Source organism: Nyctereutes procyonoides, unplaced genomic scaffold (assembly GCF_905146905.1).
Source record: "Nyctereutes procyonoides isolate TBG_1078 unplaced genomic scaffold, NYPRO_anot_genome, whole genome shotgun sequence".
NCBI classification, from domain to species: domain Eukaryota; kingdom Metazoa; phylum Chordata; class Mammalia; order Carnivora; family Canidae; genus Nyctereutes; species Nyctereutes procyonoides.
This window is the reverse complement of record NW_026575028.1, coordinates 2,849,723-2,875,969: the sequence shown is the minus strand read 5'-3', so window position 1 is coordinate 2,875,969 and position 26,247 is coordinate 2,849,723. Positions and strand designations below refer to the sequence as shown.

Sequence of the window (26,247 nt, the reverse complement as noted above, 5' to 3'; positions counted from 1 at the left end):
CTCTCTCTCTCTCTGTGCCTCTCATGAATAAATAAATAAAATCTTCAAAAAAATTTTTTCAGAGCTTATTTTCTCTTGCTTTGTATTATATACTCATAATTTGTGTGTTGTTTCCCCCACATATTTGAATTTTTGAACCAGGTCTTGGTATATGGTACATAGTTGGTTCTCTCTAAAAGTGTTTATTTATTTCAGTGGCATTTCAGTAGATGTCCAGAACTCTCATTCACAAGCATTTTAGCATGGCCTTTGGAGTCTTTCATCAGCCAAACCTTTAAGTATTTCTAACCTCATCTTTAGGTGAGATACTTACTTAGCATAGCTACTATATTCTAGAGAAGTTGATAGTGTTGGTGTTTCTTAAATATAGTAAATTGATTTTCTGATCTATGATCTTTTTCTTACACAGGATCTTTTTTCTTTGGATGTCTATTATTACCACCTAAAGATTCTGGCTTAAAATTAGCCTTTGCTGTTGATCTCTATACCCTGTTTTGTTATTGTCTTATCCCTGTTCCTCGGCCTGTATGTTTAATTATACTTTATTGTTTTCTGCTTTTTAATATATTATTTTATTATTGAGCCTGTGTGATTTAATCACTTTCCCTTCTCAACCAGTTTATATCTGCCTTAGATTAAGGCCTGTTTTAAACATTTCAGAGATATTGAAATACTGTTTTACATAGGTAGCCGTTCATTAAGTGTAGCTAAAAATCATTGTTATAAGTAATAAAATAAAATTTAAAGGTTTAGTTACAAATTTAAAAAAATCTTTGCCTGATGCTACATTTAGCATTCTAATATTCTCTAAAATTTTACAGGTTACCCTTTAAGGAGTTTGCATATTTTAACAAAGAAAATGTCAGGTCTTCAGTTAGCTGAGAATATTTACCTTACATATTTTTATTCTTTAAGCAGTAACACTCACTTTGTCTTTGGATGAAACTATAAGTTTTAGTCATATTCTAATAAGACAAAGTAGACTGAAGGTTGGTGGGGGAGGAACCTCATATCAACAGTGGTTTGGTGCTTTGTTTTTATTTATAACAAAGATAAGTATTTGAATTTAACCTTGATATAGGGTACTGTCAAGGAGATTAATGGGATTGCTGGAAGAACACTGTGGTTCTTGTGAGTCAGCTCTTCTGAGACCAATGAATATTAAGAATAAAGTTCAAAGAGAATGAAAACAATAGAAATAGAGATAGGGAAACTTTACATATATTTAGGCATATTCTCTTTTTAGATGACTTATCAGTGAAATGTTTGTGTTTATCTTTAAAATTTGCTTGGATTTACTCTATCAAAAATGAAAATTCTTCCATTTTGGTAAGAAATTTTGTTTTCCTTTCTGAAATGAGGATTACTTATCTTTGGTTTTCACATTGGCCATGAGGATAATTATTTAAGAAAACCTTTAAAAAAATTAAGATTATCTGATGTCTTTTCTAGAAATAGTATGTGATGTGTCACCTGATTAGATACCTCTGATATATTAATGATTTTCTTGTAAAAATCAATTTTGGTTTCTTAACAGATATTTTCCTTGACCTGTTGAAAGATTTAATCCTATGTCATCTTTTCTTCTTTAATTAAGTTTTTTTTCTTGGCAAGAGAGGTTTTTTTTCTGTCTAGACTATGGGCATAGGTAGATTTTTAGGATGTTACGGGCAAATATTAAATGGAGCTAGGGATTATACTAGAAAAATATACATACCAATTAGCATCCATTTTAACAACCTTGTGCAAATATGCTGAAATTAACTTCAAAATTTGATTTTCCTGCAGATGAAGCACCTACTCAAATTATTGGCCTGTGTGCAATTTTCTAAAGCTTTTACCCTAAACTGTGCTGCTTTTTACCATTTAGAAAAAAGCAAAACAAGTCATAATCATTTTAAGGCTCAGCAGTCGTTGAAATGGACTCTTTAGATACTTTTCTCTCTGGCCAAAATTCAGTTCTTTTTGACAGCCAGTGAAATGTACTGAAAGAATGTTTACTGATAATATTAATGTGTAGGTAGCCTAACAAAGCTACTTCCTACTGTTAGGTTAGCCCTATTCTATGGGAACTGTTAAGCCAAATCCTTTTAGCTTAATACAAGAATACTCCCCATAAAATAATAAGTGGGGACAGCCCGGGCGGCTCAGCGGTTTAGCGCTGCCTTCAGCCCTGGGTGTGATCCTTGAGACCCAGGATCGAGTCCCACGTCAGGCACTGGCATGGAGCCTGCTTCTCCCTCTGCCGGTGTCTCTGCCTCTGTGTGTGTGTGTGTCTCATGAATAAAAAAATAAAATCTTAAAAAAAAAAAATAAGTGGTTAAAGTTACATTTGGCACCAAAATTTTTAGTACTATGTCCTCACCTCAATGAAATGAATGGTTTAATCCTTTATGTTGTTGTGGAAACTTCCCCTTTATATTTGGAAAGTGAAGTCTCTGAGAAGATTCTTTTTATTTTTAAGAGAGAGCATTAGAAGGCGTTATTATTCCCTTTACCAAGACCTCAAGGGAAAAGTCATCCTTTTATAGACCACATCAGTTGTTTATTATTTTAAGTAAAAGGTTATCTTTGGAATTTTTGGTAAAGACTTGGAAAATTTGTGCTTGTTCTTTTTATAAGCATTATCGATCAGCGGAGACATGCAGTAAGATTAGGAAAAAACCCTATGTCCTTGCTCAAGTTTCTGATACCCAGCTCCCAGAATTTTTAAGATAAGAACCTGGCTCATCTGCAGGGGGTATTGGTACTATATGCTCTGTAAAAGTTATTTATGTAGAGCACCATTTTATATGTATATATGTCCATTTCTTTCATAAAATCCATCTACTCGTGTTTGATTTTTAAGTTAAGGTTTGTAACAGAGTTCTCTAAATAGGGGAGATATTTGAGGGACTTTGGACAGAAGGGGGAAGAAAATATATTTAAACTTTAACCCAAAACATCTCTTTAAAATAAAAAGTAGTTGTGCATATAACCAAATTCTGTCTGTGTTAAGCTAGCTTTTTTTTCTTAAAATTGACTTCATCAGTGCATCTGGCTTCAATTTTTTCCCCCCAGTAAACATATGAGTAGTTGGAAATTGAATTCTGCCATGTTGAATGATTTTCATAAAATCCTCTGCATGTGTGTATGCTTGGGGGACGGGGAAAAGGGAGGAAGAATAAGCAGTAGGGTGGAGGGTAATAAAGAATTACTGTCTCTTTATATTAAGGAAAATATCAGTATCTTTCAGAACATGTTAAAGCCTCTTTGGTAAGTGCGGGTTACTCCAAAGGAAGCAGCTCTTAATATTAACCCAAAGAAATGGCCTCCATAACCAAGGCAGAGTCCAAGTTGAAAAAGGGACAGGTGAACAGGAGAGGCTGGGTTACTTTGGATAATCTATGTGAGATCTGCAGTGACTTTCCTTCTGCTGCTGACAAATAAAAAAGCTTATGAAGATCTGTCATTGTCAAGTGATTTCTTTTTCTGTTATTGTAGTATTGAACCTTTTTTCCTTTTACTTTTGTGAGTGATATTTGAAGAGAACAAAAAAATTATTTTTAAATTTCTAGGTTTTTTGTTTGTTTTGCCTTTGCTGTTCTTATTGAATGTTTGATTTGAAGGAAAAGCTGTGGAGACTTAGAGTTTTACAGCTGCAGTGCTATGTAGTTGGTGTTGACAGAGCTGATGTTAAGAAGCAAAGTTCAGATGAGTGTATTAGGAGAGTTAGTAGTAGTATAGGATTTGCTATAATCCAGTCAAACTGTTAATTTTCCTGATGTTACAGCTGTCACAGCTTTTGCCCTAATCTCATTCGACTCTAGGAATCTTCTTATTCAAGGATATGAAGAATTCTTTGATAGCTTCCCGCGTTCCCCCAAAACTAGTCACACAAACCCCCTGCTTTGAACCCTATACTCTGCAAATGAAATGGTCTTATGCGACCTCATTTGATAAGTGTAGTTGGCATAGTAAGTAGGTTTCAGCACCTGATCTAGTGGTAGGAAAACTGGTCTTTGTTAGTTGAGATGAGTGCAAACATAGTTTATAGCAATTGAAGTAAAATTTTAAAGATACTTGCTTTCATTTTAAGTGATATGAACTATTTAAAATGATAAAGCAGGCTCTTTTCCTGTCACACCAGAGGCTTTTGAGTGAGTTGTCAATGGCACACAGTATGTCTGGTTTATTGCTGGGCAGCTGATGTACTATTTCTTCTTTGTAGGATGCTAATGCTTCCTCATAAAGAACTTGAAAAATTTCACACTGAATATTGTCTTTTAGTTTCTTTTCATTATAACCCCTTGTTTCAAGTCTTTTGTACAGTACACTGTTATCTGCTTGCAGCACAAAAACTATATGGGACCACCGTTCAGGGAAGAAATCACAACCATGGTAATCAACAATAACTCCACCTTCACTCATTTGGTTTTCTAATTCATCAACTACTCTGTCTTCATCTAAAATGGGGCAATCATACTCTTCATCGTAGCCTTTATATAATTGCCCTTCTTGAGCTAAATCACCCACATTAATGTATTTCAGTCCTGATCTTGATGCAAGTTCTTTGCCTAGTGTGGTTTTTCCAACCCCTGGTGTACCGGTGAGCAGGTGTTCGGAAGCAACATATGGTTCTTGCCGTGCTGGCTCCTGCCGCCAGCCCCCTCTTTGTAATTTTAAATTAGGCTGTTATTTTTCACTAAATTTTGTGATTTTTTCCCCCTTAAGAGTAAAATCAATTATAATGAAAATGCATAAGGGAACAGAATTTAAGGAGGAGAGTCTTTAGTCCATGGGGGCCAATAGGACCAAGAATACTTCATTCTCATAATTTCCTAAAAACTGTGTTTATTCCCAAAAGAAAGGAACTTCACTAAAATGTGAGGACTAAACTTATTAATAACATCTATTATGTATAGCTCTTTAAACATCCACCCAGTGATTTTTTTCAGTTCACCTTTGATTGATTGGCATATTGTTGAGTATTCTTTAGTACTGAACTACTAACAAATTAAGTTGGATTACTCTTCATTTCTACCAGAATCATAAAATATTTTATTAGACCTCAATCCAATTGCAGGTTTTATTCTGAATAATTTTTGAAAAAATATATATTTTGCTGATCTCATATCCATCGGATAGCCTAATTTTGTGAAGTATCTTTAATGTCTGCCTTTTACATTTCAGGAAATCTAGTGTTATTCAGTTCCACCTTAATATAATCTCATTAAAAAAGCTGTGTCTTTCTGGTAAAGACCCTGTTATCCTAACAGGTATTTTTCTCTCAGCAGTTTTGATAATCACTGTTTTTATGCCTCATTGCTTCATTGATAGTTCAGTTTTCTTAGGCTGGAAGTATACTCTAGGGTGCTATGATAATCATCTTCCAAGATGGCCCCAGATCATCCTTACCTCCCGGTGTTTGAGCCCTTGTATAGTCTGCTCCCACATTGTATCAGGATTAGTCTGTATGAACAATAGAAAATGTCAAAAGTGGTAGTATGTGACTTCTGAAGATGGATCATAAGAGATGTTGATGTGTCTGCCTTGTTCTCTTGGATCACTTGCTTTGAGGAAAGCCAGGTGCCATATCATAATGACACTCAAGTAGCCCTGTGGAGAGGAACAGAGGCCCCTAGCCAGTAGCTATCACTAACTTGCCAACTGTGTAAGTGGAAGCAGAGGACTGAATCCTGACTAGCATCTTGACTGTAACACCATGAGATCCCCTGGAACAAGAACTGTTTGGCTAAGCTGTTTTTTAGTTCCGGACCCACAGAAACTGTATGAGATAAAAAATGTTCACTATTGTTTTAAGCTGCTGTGTTTTGAGGCAACTTGTTATATAACAGTGAACAACGAATACAGGCACTTTATATCCTAGGTATTAAAGCGATATGTCATATGTTGATTTTTTTTTTTTTCCAAAATCCAGTTTGGTTTTCTCTGTTGGCAGAAGAGTTAATGCTATTTGAATTTGTTTTATTAATATTATCACTGCAGTAATTTTCAGTGCTTTGGATTATTAGAACTTGAGGCAGTTTACCATAAGAATTCTCACCCATGTAACTCATACCTGTATGCAAATAGGCTGTAAGCTAAGAAAAGAGATGATTTTTTTTTTAAGATTTTATTTATTTATTTAACAGAGAGCGAGTGAGTTGAGCACTAGCAGGGAACTAGATGTGGAGCTTGATCCCAGCACCCTGGGATTATGACCTGAACTGAACCAAAGGCAGACGCTGAGTCTGAGTGAGCCACCCAGGTGCCCCCAAGGGATAAATTTATAACATTTTCTAGTTATTGCTGTGTTATCCAGAAGAAATAAAAATGTATATAATTTTGAATTTTCTGATAGCTTCACTTAAAAAACCAAAAGGGAACATAATTTTAGTAACATACTTTATGTAATCCAGTATGTCTAAAATATTATCATTTCAACATATAATCAATGTGAAGATTATTGATTAAATGTTTCACTTTTTTTGTACTTACTTCAAAATTTAGTGTGTATTTATAGCTCATTTCAATATAGCCTAGCCACAATTTAAGTGCTCAGTAGCCACATGTACTAGTGGCTACTGTATTGGGAAGTACAGATAGTATATTTAGTTGGAGAAGTTAGGATTTTTTTCCAAGCTAAAGCAAGAAGTCATTAATACATATAAGCAACAGGAATGATTTTCACAAACTAAAGTGTGCCAGTCATACCTTAACTTTAATCTCTGTCTATAGTTAGTTTCCAGTAAGCCACCCTCTATTTTCTGAATACTTCAGATCCTTCGAAGCTGTGGAATATCCTAAGAATAGAAGGATTTAGGGATATTAGAGGTTCTGTGTACTTTTCTCTGGGATTACAGACTTAGAATGGCAGGACTACTTCATGATTTATCTCGAAGACTGGTGAATGTGGACTTTTTAAAAGAGAGAGTATAATTAAATGTGTACAGCATATATCTGGAGCCTTAGGACATAGCTGGTGTAACCACCGTCACTACTGGAGCCACTGAAACACTTCCCGGGCATTTCAGCACATCCCCTTACTTTCTCTAGCCTCTTTACCAAGAGTAGAAGTATACCAACTCTTTTGTGTTTTGCAGTTTCTGAAGTCCTATACTTCTTTACTAACTGATATTTTTTTGGCTCACATACATTCAGAGAAGTTGGGTAGTAACCATGTATTGGCATCGAATTGATTACAAGATTTTTCTTTTCCTTCAAACCCAAATACCAGTAAGTTCAATGTAAATGAGCTATGTTGTCTGTAGAATTTTGTCAAACTATCACTGAAATCTACTCAGTACTATTTTCATAGGTATTAAAAAAACTACTTGCATAGGAGGGGAGATAGGGTACAGTTTTCAAAGCTCTTGGCTTGGTACTTCGTCTTACACATATGCTATTGGGATATTTAAGCTTTAGGTATTTTCAGAATAATAGCCGAACTTATTGCAATATTTTATCTCTTTAAAAAATGTTATTTAGAATATTCCCTGGTTTCCTAAAGACTGAAAAGAATTTCTCATAATTTTGACCAGCTATGCAAATTATTGGCATAAAGAACTTCAACTTTTGAATAAAAAACTGAGGAAAAGTGACTTAAAATTCATGTATTTTTTTCACCATTTGCCCTGTCTTGAGATGTATTTGCCCAGTCTATTCTCTTTCCAGTAAATAGTTAACCCATGTGTTTATAGAGTATCCATACCTGAAATAGTCACTGCATTTATAGTTATTTCTAGAAATTCATGTATCATTTTTTAAAACTATTTTATTTATTTATTTGAGAAGGGGGGAGAGCAAGATAGAGTGAGCACAAGAGCAGGGGGGAAGGAGAAGCAGACTCCCTCCCCCCCCCCCGAGCAGGGAGCCCCATCTGGGGCTCGATCCCAGGATGCTGGGATCATGACGTGAGCTGAAGGCAGACATTTAACCCACTGAGCCACCCAGGGGCCCTCCAGAGATTCATGTATTCTTATTAATTATTTTGTAGTATGTGCTTTTTCCTTTAACATTTTAAAATTTGATTTTGAATTTTTTTCTGAACAATAATTATTTATTATCATTTACGAAGTGATGTGATACTATAGGGCTTATAATAAATAGTGCTAGTCCTCTATCTCATTGTCTTACCTGGATTCCTGCTCCCCTAAGATAAGATGCTTTCACCTTTTTTGGTTGTTTCTTCTGCAGTTTACTTCCACCTCTCCAAATGACATTTTTATACTGCTGTTTTCTTATTTTTTTAGATAGTTATCTATTGATTTCTTACTTTGAATGATGAAGAATTAGCCTTTCAATGCAAGTTACCACACACACTTTCCTCTTTCTTCCATCTTTCTAATACAAGTTTTACATTATTATGTCTCAGGCATATAGTATATTATGCTTACATTTCCTTTCCCGTACTTATAGTTTTTCCTGGTGCAATAATAGCTTTGGATTTTTTATGTGTATACATATCACCAGTTTATTCCCAAGTTCCTTTCTCCTACTATAACATTTCTCTCGATGTTGGTACTGTTAGAGAATACATCATCCCTTATTTTATTAACCTTGTAATCTATTCATCCACTTTTTTTTTCTTGGAAACATCTTACCTTGAGCTTCTGCCCTTTCCTCTGAATTGTACTTATTCTCTCGCTTACCATTAACCCCAAGTTCCCTTTCCCGTTTGTTTGTGGTAGATCCCTTTTTTTCTGGGTCCCATGTCTTCCTCTTTCTAGGTTGACTTCTTAAGTGATGGAGCACATACCTAGTAGCTTTCTGAGAGAATCTGTGATGTGAGGTAAATTTTTTAAGACTTTGCATTCTTCCCTTACATTTGATTGATAGTTTGGATATAGAGTTCTAGATCAGAAAGCATCTTGCCTTTGGAGTTTTGAAGGCATTACTTCAGTTGACTTCTAATTCCTTGTGTTCCATAAAAAATTCCAGTGCCTTCCTATACTTTATTCTTTGTGGGCGATCATTTTTGGCCTTTCTAAAACTTAAAATCTTTTCTCTAGTATTCTAAACTTAAAAAACATAGAATACCCATGTTATAGTCTAAGTATAGAAAAATGTATTTAGTCTTCATTGAAAGTATAAAAACAAGAAAGGATAATTATAAATAATGATCTAGTAGTGTGCTAAGAACTCCAGTATTTATAAAACTAAAAGATTCTATTCATTTCTGGCATTGGCTCAGGATTTTATTAAATGAAACAGATTCAAGGTGTGGAATTCAAATAAAGGAAACTTCCTTGGTTTACCTTAGCAGATATCTGAGATACTAAGATTCTGAAAATAAAACTGGAGCCAAATTTTCTCACTAGATGGATTAAGTAGTTACGGACTTTGTTGGTGTTGAAGGTGATAAGAGTATTCACTGTCTTCATTTCTCTTGTTACCACCCTGGTTTGATACAGCTTTCTTAGAGCATATGGCTCCACACTTAGTTTTACATTGATTTTCGACTGTATTATAATTATGTAATATATAGTATCTAATAAATATCATTTAACAGTTTTCTGCTTTTTATTTTTGGTATTTGTTGGCTTTTGTTCTTTGTCCTTATTATACACACCGATTTTGAACCAGGCTTTACCATTAAGTCCAGAAAACTTTTCTTAAATAAATTTTTCTTAAATAGTAAAAAATAAACTTTTCTTAAATAGTAAAAAAAAAAAAAAAGAAAAAGAAAAAAAACCCCTCTGATTTTACTACTGGTTTTGATAAAACTTTCAGTATGAAAACCTGTAGTGATTATCTGCATTATGACAAATTACCAAGTATCCTCTCTCTAAAGAAGTTTTACTGATAAAGCCACAGAGCTGGTTTTCAGCCATGCAGAAATGCAGATAAACCTGTTTGTTTGAAATAGGTTTTGGGAAGTTATTTGGGATATGTTTTTTGGCCTCAATTTCAGTTAGAATAACAAAAACCTCTTGCGAGATCTCCCAAAGACAGTTTAAGAGTAAAGAATACAGCAGACTGGACAAAAACATCATACTGAGTTATTCACAACCAGTTGGTAATGGGAAACATTCATGTTTCTTTTCGCTTACAGTAGTCTGTAATTCAGAATCCCACAGTACTACAAATAGTTATTCATCAGAGATTTTGAGAGGACTGAACTCACTGATGATTGCATCTGTCCCTTTCCATGGGATCCTTCTGTTACCTTTCATTTTCTTTGAATCAAAAGAAACCTTTGTTTTTACAAGAATCATTTCATGTCCCTTTCTTCTTGACATTGTTTTAGAAACCCTGCGCAGTGACTTCCGTTTTGGAAGCTGCACTCATGCTCATGGCAAGCCACCTGGAAGCATTAAGATTTCAAGAAAGAGTATTTTTTTTATATAGCTAAACTGCCCCGTAGAAGATAGAACCTTACTTATGGGGTTAAATCACAGTATTTTATAACATTTTCTCCTAGAAGAGTGAACACTTTAAAAAAAAAATGAACATGACATATATTACTGAAATGTGAATATTCTTTTTTTTAATATTCTTTTTTTAAACCTCATTTTTTTTAGTTGAGAAAACTGAGAAAAAAAGTTTTGTCAACTTTTTATTATGAAAGATATGAAATAGTAAGATGTCATTCTTTCAGTGCTCAAAGAAAAAACTGACTTAACTTTGACAGATTTCCAATCTGGATTTCTGAAGACAGAGTTAGAAAGGACTTTCTGTGCCTTGCACTTATAAAAGTGAACTGCAGTCTAATTAAATGAGAGTTGCATAGATGAAAGACAAAATCCTTTGATACATCTTTTACTGATACAAGTATTCTGAAAGTTGGAGAATGCTTTATCAACTCTTGTTCTGTTGTTTTTAATTTAATTATATTAATAAAAGGCAGCATTTTATTTTTAATCTTTGCATTCTAGAAGAATTTCAAGAGGAAATGCTTATAGTAACCTGATGAATCTGTTTTTAATACTGTTTGAATTCTGCTTCATGTATCCTTTCTATTCTAAGATCTTTCCTTTCTTACATGTTCTTAAAGTTCTGTAGGATTGTCTTTCTGCTAGAAATCCATATTTACATTCCCAGGAGTTAATTTTTAAGCTTATTTAAAATATCAAGGATAGTGGGAATTGGCTGGCTAACTATAAATTATTCATGCTTAGCCCAACCACTTATATCCATTTTTAGTTTCCTCATATGAGATTAAGAGAAAACTCTGCTATCTTGAAATCATTTAGAAAATCACTTTCTTTTTCATTTCTAAATTAGTTTGCTAACAATTTTCTGTATGAAGAATATAATCTAAAAAATCATGCTATTTATTTAACTTTTTCATCGAGGCTGAACTTTGGAGAGACAGAGAATGTTTTGGTATTGAGTCTTATTACTTAAGGCTTCATCAAAGCTGGCTTAAAGCCCAGTTTAGAAAGTAGTTCAAAACAGCTTTGTGTTTTTAAGTAATCGTGCTCTTGCTGCCTATGCTGCTTATTAACACAGTTTTATTCTCTCTGTTACAGAGAACATATCCATCACAAACTTGTCTTGCTTAACTAACTCGACCTTTTGCTCTTAGTAATATTCTTTTTCAACCTCTTATTATACTTCTTTTCTTCCCTTGTTCTTTCCTCTGTGAAGATATTTTTCTGGCCTGGATTTTTTGAAGGAAGAATATTTAATAAGCAAATAATCCTTTCTTGATAAATAGGCTCTCCTGGGTTAACTAATTAGTCTACTTCACTTAGTCTTCCATCGTTTTCTAGGACAGTCTCCGTAAGAAGGATGACAGGATTGAAGAGCTGGAAGAAGCACTAAGAGAGAGTGTACAGATAACTGCAGAGCGAGAAATGGTGCTAGCACAAGAGGAGTCAGCCAGGACCAGTGCTGAAAAACAGGTCTGCAATTTTATACAGTTACTGGCAATGCTGCTGGTTAAACCAAAGGTAAAAACCCAACCAGTATAGTTTAGGTAAACCGTACATGTGTTTATAGGGTTTCAGAAGCACTTCATCAGGTGTAAGTATCGAGACTTAAATAAGAATTGAAATGTGATTGCGTAAGAAAGACTCATGTTGAAAGTCTCTGCATTAGTAAAATGTTCATGCTCATGCTCATGTATCTGGTGAGATGAAATGGAACTTGTCTGTTTATTGCAAGACTGGTCACAATCCTGCTTTTAAGTTGAATGGGAAAGCCAAACATTTCTGAGTTAAAATGTTAATTTTAAATATCAGATAGTTTATTTATTTTATACCCTGCCTTATTGGAAGAACAGTTAAAATTATAACAAGGTATTAACAAGGTTAATAGTAAGTATGACGGACATAGTTATCATGGCACTTGAGAGCATCCCCGAAGTGACTTGTTGAAGAGTTCTACTGCTCTTGTGTGTGGTGTTTGCTTTACATATTTTTCTGTGTCTTTTAGATTCCTCTACACTTGCTTTTAACATTTTGTTAGGAAGGATAACTAAAGATAGGAAATGTTAATGGAAAAAATGGTTTCAACAAGTGAAGGCTCTAATCTCAATTCATATGAGTATGATTTGAGGTTTTGCTTCTTTTTTTTTTTTTAAGGTTTTATTTATTTATTCATGACAGACAGAGAGAGAGAGAGAGGCAGAGACATAGGCAGAGGGAGAAGCAGACTCCATGGAGGGAGCCTGACGTGGAACTCGATCCCGAGTCTCCAAGATCATACCCTGGGCTGAAGGCGGCACCAAACCACTGGGCCATCAGGGTTGCCCTGATTTGAGGTTTTGAATCTCCCTTACAGAGATAAGTGACATTTAATTTTTTCAGGTATTGTTTCCTTTCCATTTCTTTGTTGGAGAAATATACATGCCAAAAGGGTGAAAAATTCAATGAGAGGGCAACCTGAATCTTTTGGGAAACCCCCAAGATGAGACCCTGTGGTCTTATGTGTTAAGGTAGTTGCAGTGCAAGAAAGGGTGCATTTTATTTTTTATTTTTATTTTATTTATTTATTTTTAAAGATTTTTATTTATTTATTCATGAGAGACACACACACACACAGAGGCAGAGACACAGAGGAGAAGCAGGCTCCATGCAAGGAGCCTGATGTGGGACTCAATCCCAGGACTCCAGGATCATGCCCTGGGCTGAAGGCAGGTGCCAAACTGCTGAGCCACCCGGAGGTCCCCGAAGGGTACATTTTAAAGCAGCCATGTTGTAATATGTGCCGTAAGGGAGTCCCTCCATAACTGTGTTAGTATGAGGATATGATTTCTTTAGTGCTTAGTATAGAAAGACAAACTGACATTTACTAGTGAAGCTGAAGAAAAATGGAACTTTTCACAGTCTGTAGTGTCTTTTAGTGCCCTGTTCCTATATAAATGCCTTGTCCACTTCTTACTTGAATACTTCCTGAGACACAGTTAAATAGAGATTGGGTTAATCTCTAGTTAATAGAGATTGGGTAGTAGTAGAGAGCTTCAGAAAAGGGATGGTTACAGTCATTGTTCCAAGGTGAAGAGGGATTTTTTTATCTTGATTTTACCTTTTTTGTATTCTTACCTTCATTTTCAAAATGTCCCTATTTTTTCTTTCTGTACAGAGTTCTTTCTGCTTGACATATTGGGGATCATATAGAAATGTTGGCAATAATACATCTTGTAACTATGACATATAAATTGATAGTACGCATTTAAAAATGTATTATTGTGTGAACTAGTTATTTGCTTTCTTGGTGGTAGATTTTAATATATTTATGTGTTATTTGTTTATAATAGACTTACTTTAGATCAGTTTTGTTTTTTAGTTTACAGAAAAGTTGAGCAGAAACTACATGGAATTCCCATATATTCCTTCCTTCACCTAAGTTTTCCATATTGTCAACATATTGGATTGCTGTGCTAGATTTATTAGAATTGATGAGCCAATATTGATACATTATTAACTGGTCCATAGCTTACATTTTGGTTAACTTTCATCTCATACAGTTCTGTGGGTTTTGCCAAATGTATTGTATTCAAATGTATTGTGTTATGTATTCACCATTACAGTATTATTTAGAATAGTTTGCCCCAAAGTTCCCCTGTACTCCAGCTATTCATCCTTCCTTCATCTCCCCAATCCTTGATCTTTTTGCTGTCTCCATAGTTTCTCTTTTTCTCGAATGTCCTGTAAGTTGAATCACACAGTGGGTAGCCTTTTTTGAGTGGCTTCTTTCATTTAGCATATGCATTTTTAGGTTCTTCCATCGGTTTTTGTGGCCTGATAGCTCATTTTGTTTTACTTCTGAATAATATTTCATTGTATAGACATGCCACAATTTGTTTATTCCTTCACCTATTGAAGAACATCTTGATTACTTCCAATGTTTGGCAATTAAGGATAAAGCTTTTCTATAAACATTTATGTGTAGGTTTTTGTATGAACATAAATTATCAACTCATTTAGGTAAATACCTGGGAATTGCTGGATTGTATGGTAAGACTATATTTAGTTTTGTAAGAAACTATGAAACTGTCTTCCAAAGTAGCTATATATAATTTGCTTTTAATTGCATGCTTTTTTCTTTCTCTCTTCCTGTTTATCTTTCTTTCTACCATTCTGCTACCCACTGCCTATCTGAAGCTGTTGAGTGAAATATTGCATGAGACCAGTCATTTGGGTCCTGAGTGGTTTAAGCTATGAAAAAGCCGCTTTTATGTTTGTATTTCTGAGGCCATGTGACCTTCATCCACTGTCCCCTCTTTCTGTCATCTTCTGTTTTCTTATTTTTATATTGTTCTGTCTTCTAACTCCACTGTTAATTTTACTTATATGCATTAATTGTATATTGTAATACCAAGGTAATCTACACATATTCATTTGAAGTATCTTAAATGGGTAAAGTTTTTTTTGGCTAGGGACATTATTCTTACTATCTTACTCAGGTCCAGAAATTATCTGTCTCTTACCTAAATTTAGCCTCTGAGAAGAAATAACTCCCTCTGTTAGAAGGGAAGGATATCTGTATCTCTTGATTTCTTAAAGAGCAAAGTAAAATTGTTTGGGAATAATCCCTCTTACTAAAATAAAAAACATCTTTTAAAGGTTGAGAGGAAAAACTCACAAAAGAAAACATTTCTTCTTATAGGATCCCCTTATAGTTTCTTTATTCCCAATATATGCTGCTCCATATTGAGCTCATGCCCAAAATATAAAGAAATTGTATAATGATCTCATGAGGGAAGATGTTCGGGGATCCCTGGGTGGCTCAGCGGTTTAGCGCCTGCCTTTGGCCCAGGGCGCAATCCTGGAGTCCCGGGATCGAGTCCCGCATTGGGCTCCTGGCATGGAGCCTCCTTCTCCCTCTGCCTGTACCTCTGCCTCTCTCTCTGTCTATTATGAATAAATAAATAAATCTTAAAAAAAAAAAAGAGGGAAGGTGTTCTATAACCTGTGTGGGCAAATAGATGAAAGTGGATAATCCCTTCAGGGGAAGCCCAAGGGCTTCTTTTACTTTTGCTTTGTACTTTTCTATGTGGACTTTCTTCTTCTGAAACTTGTCTCTGCTCAAGTTTTAGCAGGTTTTGTGTTTTGTTGAATGTGAGTCCCATTTTCTTAAAATGAGACTAGAGTAAAATTCATTCTTTTATGTGTCAGAATTGTGAGGAGGTAGGAAGCAGTATCATTAGTTCAGCAGTGCTGCTATAAACTTAAATTTTTGAAATGCTTTTTTCTTTTTACTAGAAAAGAATGTTTTAAATATCGTCACTAAGAGTAAGCTTATTCTTTGAAGTCTTTTGCAACTACATTGTTAACTAAAAGTTTAAAAAATGCCTCTAAAGTAATAAGACATTTTCTTATGGCTCAATAAGCTGGATTTGTATCTGTTCCTAAAGAGTATTTCTTAGTGTTTTGAGCAGTGATAAAGATGTATCCTTTCAATATAACTAAAATTTGCTCATGAATTCTTTTATTTTTCAACATTCATTTTTCATAGTGGTACTCATTTTTTAAATTACTATCTTGTTATTTGGCTTGTATGTTACTTATAAATTTTGACTCAGAAGATCATAAGGTTTTACCTATGATTTACAGGTAGTTTTAGATCACTGAGCATTTTTTGGATTATATCCTAAAGATTTTTCTCCAGATACTTGCATATTAAATATTGTGCATTCTAATAATTAAAATCACTTGAGCAACAACAAAAAATGGCACTCTAATTAAATGGCATTTTTACAGCCTAATAGGACACGTTGGACTTACTTGGTTTTTACTCTGGATCTCACAGAGTACCCAACTTCTTTCTTCAGCATTCAAGTCCTTTTCCTTCCCTGCCAGGGAGATGGGCAGGTGGGAGAGCCAGACTTGGCCTTCACTTTCTGTAGTACTTGATTCTTTATTGTGAAAATGGGTAGTATAGTCATTTAAACTTGATCTAGCCTCTTTGCATCTTACAAAGTTAAATAGCTAAAAAAAAGTAAAATAAGAAGGCAGTGCTAATGGAATGCATATTGGTGGCACATGCTTCATCATGATTCACTTCCTGCTTCTCCTATTCCATTGTTCATTTTTGAAGACAGTGGATTTTTTTCTTGTGTTTCTGTCTTCTTCATTTCAGCTTAGTCAAACTTCTTATCCTCAGCCACATCTGGTTTGTCACTCTTGTGGAGGAAGTGGAGCAAGGTACATGAGTGAGTGGGGTGCAGACTACAATTGGCAATCACCAAGTGTCCCATCTTTTTACTCTTTAAAGATTTATTAAATTCTCTATTGGCTGTGAATCTACCCAGTTAGTTACATGTCATTTATCACCAGGATGCCCAAATACTTTCTCAAACAAAACAAGTCGCCACTAGTGAAGCATCACTAGTAACTGAGTAGCCTATAGACGATAATGTGTGCTAATAAAGTTATAATTGTACCCTCCAATCCTTTCTGTTGCCCTCTTACTTTTTTTTTTTTTTTTTTTTTTTTTTTTTTTTTTTGGTGCTTGCCTTCTTTTAATTGTTCCCAGAGTTGATAGCTTATTCTCTGGCCATATAACATAGTCCTGTACTGATCTGAATATTTATAGTAAGTTATATTTCTCATTTTGTAAATTAAATGGTAGTGATGCTCAGAAAATAATGACCCTTTTACTAATCCTACTCTTAGGACAAACATTTATTGAATACCTTGTAGTTTCCCAGATATTACACTAAGCACTGGAAATAGGTAATAAAGACAACCTCTCCCGCAAGAAGTTCATAGTTTATATGGAAACACTGAAGAATGAACCTAAAATATGGTTCAGTTTGATAAGTGTCATGGTTGTGATCTGAATAGAGAGCTTTAAGAGTAGAAGAGGAAGGGGCAGCCCGCGTGGCTCAGTGGTTTAGCACCGCCTTCAGCCCAGGGCCTGATCTTGGAGACCCGGGATCAGGATCGAGTCCCACGTCGGGCTCCCTGCATGGAGCCTGCTTCTCCCTCTGCCTGTGTCTCTGCCTTTCTCTCTCTCTCTCTCTCTCTCTCTCTCTCTCTCTCGTAAATAATCGTAAAAAAAATAAATCTTTTTTTAAATCTTAAATAAATAAATCTTAAAAAAAGAAAGAGTAGAAGAGGAAGGAAGGACAGGCATGTAATCCAGATCGGAGAGGTGCATAGAAGACCTCTTGGAGGAGATGGCTAATGCATGAGGTGAGTCTTAAAAAGAAATAAGCAAAAAGGAGGTGGAAGGATATTCACCATATTCCATATAGAGGGGTCAGCATATGTGAATGCTAGAAATATCCAGGAAACTTTAAGTAGTGGTTAATAACTATAGTTCAGGATAAATATGTTTGGCACGAGCTAGGAATGGGAGGGTGGAGGGAAGGGAGTGGGAATTGCACACAGTCTGATCATTTAGTCTCATGTTGTACTCCAGCATTTAATTTTATGTTCAAGGCAGTGGAGAACTATTGAAGCATTTTAAGCAAATAACTAAATTTTTTCATGAGTTTGCTTGCACAGTCATTCAACAGATCTTTATTGAGTATCCAGTGGTGCTGTGGTAGTCTGGAGTAATATATTGTGATGAGTAAAGCAGCTGTGGTTTCTCCCCTAAGAGAGCTTCCAGTCTGCAGAGGATCAGACACTAATCCAACAAAAAAAAAAACCATTTAATTACATGTTACCAAAAGTGCTATAAAGAATAGGAACAGGTTTTCTGCAAAAGACAATATATTATTTGGTGGAATTTGGGGAGCTTAGAACCTATTTTTGATTGAGTGCTCAGAGAGGGTCCTCTGAGAAAGTAACATTTACCTGGGTTTTGAAGGCTAAGAAGCATGCCATGTGAGGAGTAGGGAGGAATCAGTGTTTTTGACGATAGTAAGGTGGGAAGAACTGGGCATGTGTGAGGACAACTGGTATGAGGGGCAGGAGGGGGGGGATCGGAGCAGTGAAAGGCATGCAGGGCCTAGTAAGGGGTGGCCAGGAGTTTATGTTTAAGAATGGTGGAAGCCCTTAAAGAGGTTTAATCAGTGCATAACATCTGCTGATTTGTGTTTTTAAAAGACCATCTGGCCACTAGTTGGAAAATGGATTCCACGAGACTTATAGTGGAAGCAAGATCAGATGAGTTATTAGAGTAGCCTAGGCCAGAGGTATTTAAATTGAGATACACATATACCTGGAGATGCACATTTTCCAAAAGAGTGCACTGCCACAGGTCCTCAGCTTCTAAAATTGATCTGCCTCAGAAGGCACCTAAGATGAGCAGATTCTTTTTTTACTTCCCTTTTCACAGTGTGCACCCCTCACTTTACAATAGGCATGCCTCTCCTGAATCTTAGTATTTTATTCTTGTAGGGAAGGAGAAAAACCTCTGTGGAGCAATTACAAACAGATAGTTCCAAATATTGGTATTAAGAAATTGGATCGGAAAGTTAGATTGTTTATAATTCTTTCTTTTCAATAGAATTGAAGGATAGCTTAAGTTACCAGCTGATGATTTTAAGTAATTTTTAATGATAAGCTACTGTGTGATTTGGGGCATATAATTCTGAAGGAGTGCAAAATATTGAGATATATTGCTATAACAAAGCTCCTTCCGTTCTTATCTATGTATTTTTATAAAGGTTACTTAGTGCTTACACCTGTAAAAATGAAGCATATGATAGAATGGATACTGAACCCTGAATAAGTAATATTCATCAAGGAATATATAAACTAATAAAATAAAAATACCATAAATTTCATTAAGGTAAATATGTTTAATGATAAGACACAGTTTAATAAAATTTTACTTTTCATATTTAATAGTATTCTTTCAAAATATAAAATGTTTTGATTGTTATTAATTGTCATGATCACTCAATTTGATTTTTTTTTTAATTTATTCATAGAGACACAGAGAGAGAGGCAGAGACACAGGCAGAGGGAGAAGCGGGCTCCATGCAGGGAGCCTGACATGGGACGTGAGACTCGATCCCAGGTCTCCAGGATCACACCCCGGACCGCAGGCAGCGCTAAACCTCTGCGCCACTGGGGCTGCCCTCAATTTGAATTTCTTAACAGAGTTATGACCACAGGAAATTTTGTAAATATGAAATTTAAACTTATATCTTTGATTCATAAAATTACAGTAGAGGATTTATATGAACAGTCTAGCATAAAATAAATTACATCAGTATAAAATTTTAGGAAGAAATGTAACATAAATACCAAGTCAAAGTGAAAAAGGAACACATAAAATTCTTAATTACTTAAGAATAGTTTGTCTTGGGATCCCTGGGTGGCCCAGCGGTATAGCATCTGCCTTCAGCCCAGGGCGTGATCCTGGAGACCCGGGATCGAGTCCCACATCGGGCTCCCTGCATGGAGCCTGCTTCTTCCTCTGCCTGTGTCTCTGCCCTCTCTCTCTCTCTCTCTCTCTCTCTCTCTCTCTCTCTCTCTCTCTCTCTCTCTCTGTCTATTATGAATAAATAAATAAATAAAATCTTAAAAAAAAGAAAGAATAGTTTGTCTTTACAGTTTTTAAATAGATAAAAGTAAATATTGTCATCATAGTATTTTATATTTAATTGGATACTTTTTTAAAAAAGAGATGCTTTATTTTTTAAAAACAATTTTTTAAATACCTAAGAAATCATATTCTTTGCAACTCCTTAAACTTATAATGTTAAAAAAAATAAATATCAAGTTAGAATTATATAAAGTCTTTGAGGAAGCATGCAAGCAAAATTATGTAGATTCCTGGTCCAGGCAAGAATCTGTAAATTAAGAAATAGGTAAATTACATAGCGGCAGTGGGGATAGAGACAAGTAGATGGATTTAGAATGTCATTTGCAAATAAAACTAAAAGACTTGGTGAATTGCATGTGTGGGTAAAGATGAAGGAGAAGAGCAAAGATGATTCTCCAATTTTGTTAGGCAACTGAGCAGACAGTGGTTTCATTTTCTAAGATGAGAAATCCTAAGGGAAAAACTTGTTTGATGATAAGAATCAAGAAATTGTGCTAAAAACTGATACCTGGGGACACCTGGGTGGCTCTGCCCTTGGCCTTTGGCCAAGAGTCCCGGGATCAAGTCCCACATCAGGCTTCCTGCATGGAGGCTGCTTCTTCCTCTGCCTATGTCTCTGCCTCTGTCTCTCTGTGTCTTTCATGAATAAATAAATAAAATCTTAAAAAAAAAAAAGATACCTGCATTAGTAGTAGTAGTAGAGTTTTACCACATCAAATGTGTATGTCAACCCAATATTCTCTTTTGAGGGCCAAACCAGTGAAGTAGATGGTAGTCTGTTTCATGTCTCCTTCATACCTTTTTTCAGATATTTCATTGACATCTCAACCTGAAACCATCCATATCCAGAACTCTATATTCCTTGCCTCAAATCAATTTTCTTCCCCCAGGCTTTTTCATCTTAAGTGAGAAAACGCTTACCCTAAAAAGCTGAAATTAGTCATGGTGAGTGTTAGGAGAAGCAAGTCCAACGAAGGCAGAAGTGATAGATTAGGTACAAAATTGTAAGCTGGGCAGCCCTGGTGGCTCAGCGGTTTAGCACAGCCTTTAGCCCAGGACCTGATCCTGGAGACTTGGGATCGAGTCCCACATTGGGCTCCCTGCATGGAGCCTGCCTCTGTCTCTGTCTCTCATGAATAAATAAATAAAATCTTAAAAAACAACAACAAAGATCGTAAACTATGGTTCTCTAGTTGAGAAAGCTATTCCAGAACTTTAGGAGAGCTATATTACATCATGGCTTAGAAAGTGGGTTCTGGGTTAGAATCCTTGATTGGAATTATGGTTCCATCCCTTCAAAATTGTAATTGCAGGCAGGTTACTTCTGTGTCAGTTCCCTGAGCTGTTGATGATACTTACCGTAACTGCCACACTAAAGAGAGGTCATACGTACAAAGCACTTATAACAGAGTTGGCATATAGTAAGCACCCAGTAAACATTAGCTACTCCTGAGCTTTTGTTACTATGGCTCTTGATAGCTGGAGGGGAAGGGGTTGTACTGATTAGCAAAATGCCCAAGAGAAACTTAGTATCTACAGACACCACCTGGTCAGTTCAGCACAAGTGATAATCTGCTTTTTGTTCAAAGTTCCCATTTTCATATATCAAGTTTTAATCCTTTTGACTTGAGAAAATCTTGTTCCTTGCCATTTCCCAGCCTAGAATGTGGAATATGTGTATCAGCTGAGAATACCACAACCAACTAATAGGTCAGTCAGATGAGTATCGTTCTTATTGTTGAGTTATTCATTCTCTGAGAGTCTCTTAGGTTAACACAGGATCTTAGTCTATCCATTATTTTCCAATTTTCTTTTAGATCTCTCTCATAAAAATAGTTTTAGTAAATGGCTACAAATGTATGCTGTAAAATCCAATTCTGATGCTATCCTTCAGTTTTACAAAGTCATGTGTTATTCTGTGATTTCCTTTAGGAAGGAAAGCAGAGAGGGAAAGAAAAATAATACTTTCTTTAACACAATTTAAAACAAAATAAGGATTTGAGAACATTATGCTTAGACCTTATTTGTAGAAGTAGGAAGTTACAGAAAATTTAAGATTAAAAAAAATTTGTGTTTGATCAGCATAATCTTAAATTGGAAATACCTGTTTGGATAGTCATGGTTTTTTTCTCTTAAACGCATGTGCACGCATGCGCGGGCTCACAGACACACACACACACAAACACACATTTCCTGTGTCCCAAAAATACCTTAAAAAATTAATTTCAGTTGTAGTGTACCCTCCTAGTGCCCAGGTATGGTATCCAAATACCATTCTGTATTAAAAGGATTTGAGTTCCAAACAGAAGTTACTTTTTTCTTTGGACATAAAGTGAATTCTAGGAGTATACATTTTTTCTTCACAAGTGCTTATTGTGACCAAAGCCTCTGTAGTCTTTATAGCAGCACTACTCAATATAACTTTTACACAGTGGAAATGTTTTATACCTCTTCCGTTCAGTATGGCAGCTCCTAGCCACACATTGCTGTTGAATACTTAAAATGTGTCTAAAACCTCTAAAAACTGAATTTTTACAAATTTTTACTGTTAATTAAATTTAAATGACCATCTCTGACTAGTGGCTTCTGTAATGAATACTGTGTTAGATGGATGGATACTTACACATACACATAGAGCAACTACCATTTAGTTTTTCCTCCTGAGCCTGACAGAGTTGTTGTACTGATAAATATAAGGACAAGCACTTTCCTGACGTTGTTGATCCTTTTTTTTTTCTTTTTGGAAAAACATCTGCGGTCTAAAAACCTATTTGTCAAAAATAATTATTCCTTTAAGAAATAATGTTGAAAAGACTAGGTTAGTAAAGGACTAGGTCACTTTCAAGAGATATCATAATTGTGTGTGTGTGTGTATTACCCAATGTTCATACAATATCAGATACTTCAGTTAATAGCATGCATGATGGAATTCAAGTAGGAAAAGCAGAAAAATTATAGAAGTGAGAAAGAGGTGTCTGTCCATAGAATATGCCGCCCTAGTGTTGTTAAGAATTTAATGGCTTCGGAATTACCGTTTCTTACATTACTCTGTTATTCATTCCAAGTAATGCTTATTGAGAGTCTACTATGTGCTAGAAACTGAGAATATATTAGTGAACAAACCAAATATGGTCCCTTTCCTCCTGGTGCTTCTATGCTAAGGAGATTAATCACATGATCACAGACATAAACATATTCTTTAGGATTGTGATACAGGCAAATAAATGGAAGAATAGAATTATAAAAAAAGTATAACAAAGGGAACTTATTTAGAATAAATGGCCAGAGAAGGCATCTCTAAGACATTGATACTTAAATTGACACATGAAAATGTGTCAGGAATGGGTGAGATTTAGAATGCTGAGGAATTTACTTCAGTGGAGACCACATGTGTGAACACCCTAATAATGGGAAAAGCATGGCACAGTTATGCTATAGAACTAAAAGAAAACTACCAGTTAGTGGAGAATGCTGAGTAGAAGTGAGTTGGTGGCTGAGTGGGTAGGTAGGTGAGTGAGTGAGTGAGTGAATGAATAAAGGAATAAAAGAACAGATGGTATGACATGAAACTGGAGAGGTAGGCAGGAACCTGATTATGTAGGATGGTCATATCAGTGATTTTAGATTTTATCTTAATTGTAATGGTTAGCCTTTAAATCATTTTAAGCAGAAGAATGATAAAAATCCATTTTATGTTTTAAAATTATTCCTGGCAATTATATGAAAAATAAATAGAGGATAAGTAGGGAAAAAATAAATAAACAAGGGCACAATGGGGAGTACCTGTTAGGAAGATCTTGCATAATCCAGGAAGATGGTTGAGTGTTGGCAGTTGAGATGGAGAGATTTCTTTAGGATTTGCTGATTTTTCCATGTGAAGATCAGGGAGAGGGAGGGGGCAAGGCTGATGGCCATATTTTCTGCCATGAAAGCTAAGTTGTTGTTGGTGGTGTTTATTGAACTATGGGGAAAACTGGAAGAAGAAGAGTTTAGGGTGGGGATTCAGTTATGTGTATATCAATTTAGGGATACCTTGCCTTCTTTCTCCTGAAGGAGTTGTCACCTAGGGATTTCGATATATGGCTTTAGCTCAGAAATGTGCTGTAAGCTAAAAATATAGACTTCAATTACTCTCTAATGCACATAAATTGAGAAAGTACCTCTTTACTCTCTATTATTGCTAGAAAATGTGACATACTGAAAGTACATAGCCTCCTGCTCTTTAATACAATTAAAGGGCTTGAGATACTGACATTTATTGATTACCTATTAACTGCTGGTAATCATGAGAAATACTTAATAGTATTTAATCACTTAAATTATTAGATATAGAAATGTTTCCTAGAGAGAAAAAGAACATCAGGGCTCATTGGGTCCTTTTGCAGAAGAATGAAGAATGGTTTGTATTTATTGAACTTTATGTTCCCTCCCTTTATTCCATTCTCTTGTCTGGATAAATCTTAATTCTCTTTCCATAAAACCTTCTCTTACTTCCTAAGACTGAGTTATATGTCTCTCCCATGTTTCTCAGCAGCATTCTGTACTATTTGTTGGACAACATTGTGTTATTATTACTTATTTACTGTCTGTTACTTTAAGAGAGTATCTCCATCTTCTCTATTAGAATGAAAGCTCCTTGAGGGCAGAGGCTGTATTGTTTACTGTCGTATCCTTAGGACCTACCATCATGTCTGGTACATAGTGGCATTCAGTGAATATTTGTTGAGTGTATGAATTAATAGGGAGTGAATGAATGAAATTTTATTCTGACCTCCTGAATCTTTGCACTCCTGGTAACAGAAGCCTCACTTTATATACTAAATGATGTAAAAGTTCAATGGCAATTTTATGAGATTTATATTAGTTACCAAAAAATATTTTGAGTTATTACAAAAATACTTTGAGTTCTTTTTATTCTTTCTTGCAATTCTTCTTCTTTTTTTAAACATTTTATTTATTTATTCATAGAGACAGAGAGAGAGAGAGAGAGAGAGGGGCAGAAACACAGGCAGAGGGAAAAGCAGGCTCCATGCAGGGAGCCCAATGTGGAACTCGATCTTGGGTCTCTGGGATCACACCCTGGACTGAAGGCGGTGCTAAACCGCTGAGCCATCCAGGCTGCCCCCCCCCTTTTTTTTAAGATTTTATTTATTTATTCATGAGAGACACAGAGAAAGAGCCAGAGACATAGGCAGAGGGAGAAGCAGGCTCCCTGCAGGGACTCAATCTCAGGACCCCATATCACTACCTGAGCCAAAGGCAGACACTCAACCCCTGAGCCACATAGGTGCCCCTGCAGTTCCTCTTCATGAGATTTGATGAAGTACTTTGTCATCTGCCAGAGAAACAAGAAAGATTTCATAATTGTAGATTTAACGAATTAGATATTATTATTTGAAGGCTTATTTTTTTTGTGGTGTAGAGTGTTTGATTTTAGAGCATGGTTAGCTATAATGGAAAAATAAAATTTAGAAATCCTCATTATCCTTGACTTACCCTTATGGTGGGAATTAAGAAGACTTATGTCTCATGCAGTGAATGCATAGCACTCTATCCCACCTAGCAGATAGTGGGTGCTAGCAAAGAGTGGTGTTATGTATCACCTAGTCTTCAACTCTGAAATAGCAGTAAGCCATGTTATACAAACATGTAAAAATTCAAAACATTCTACACAACAGATGTGATCAAATTAGGATGAAAATGTTTTTGATACTACTTTATTTCCTTCCAGTAGGACTGATACTTCTGATCATCATTGGTAAATTTGACATTAGGTTTTTCAGGATTTGTGTCACATCTCTTACCTTAAAGCTAGATTTGTAATATTAAGATTGTTTGCTTGTATACAGTACTCTAATGGGCTATCTATATAGTTTGTAGAAGCTTATCATTTTTTTCACTATCCTTTTATGTCTTAAACCTATTTTTATGTTGGTAGTGATAGGGATTTTTGAGGTGAGTGAGCTGTCTAAAAGTAATAGAAAGACAAACATGTTTCTCAGAACTATGTGGAATCATTCAGTCTTGGAAGAAAATCCAGTTGTAAATTAGCAGTATAAGCTGTGCTTTTAAAACAGATTACTGATGTCTGCAGAAGTCAGTCAGTTTTGGTCAGTGCGAAGATTGAAGGTATTTTGTTCAGAGATACTTCATTTAAAAAAATAAGTTATTATGAAACATTTTATTGGTAAACACATAGTACATTTTTAATATTCCAAGAGTCTGAAATGGTGACAGTTAAATTCACAATCATTTTCTCTTTGCCATTGTGTAATCATTTCAATATTTAAATCAAGCTCTGTCAAGAGGAACTTAGTTTCATTGTAGACTCTTGTTCTAATGTCAATGAGTTTGAATCTCCTTTGT

At 35.3% G+C, this 26,247-nt stretch overlaps 1 protein-coding gene and 1 pseudogene across 14 annotated transcripts in view; one reads left to right on the top strand and one right to left on the bottom strand.

Moving 5' to 3' along the window:
• ERC1 (ELKS/RAB6-interacting/CAST family member 1) overlaps positions 1-26,247 on the top strand; it is a 527,112-nt gene that overhangs the window by 211,559 nt on the left and 289,306 nt on the right. For 5 of the 14 annotated variants that reach the window (XM_055315461.1, XM_055315465.1, XM_055315462.1 and 2 more), the window contains one exon: positions 11,700-11,879. The exons of 4 other annotated variants lie outside the window; for them this stretch is intronic. In XM_055315461.1, coding sequence (XP_055171436.1) covers positions 11,700-11,879 — 180 coding nt within the window. The remainder of the gene's footprint in view (positions 1-11,699; positions 11,880-26,247) is intronic. 5 more of the 14 variants (XM_055315467.1, XM_055315464.1, XM_055315463.1 and 2 more) reach the window with 1 other exon arrangement.
• LOC129503360 (adenylate kinase isoenzyme 6-like) lies at positions 3,633-4,613 on the bottom strand (annotated as a pseudogene).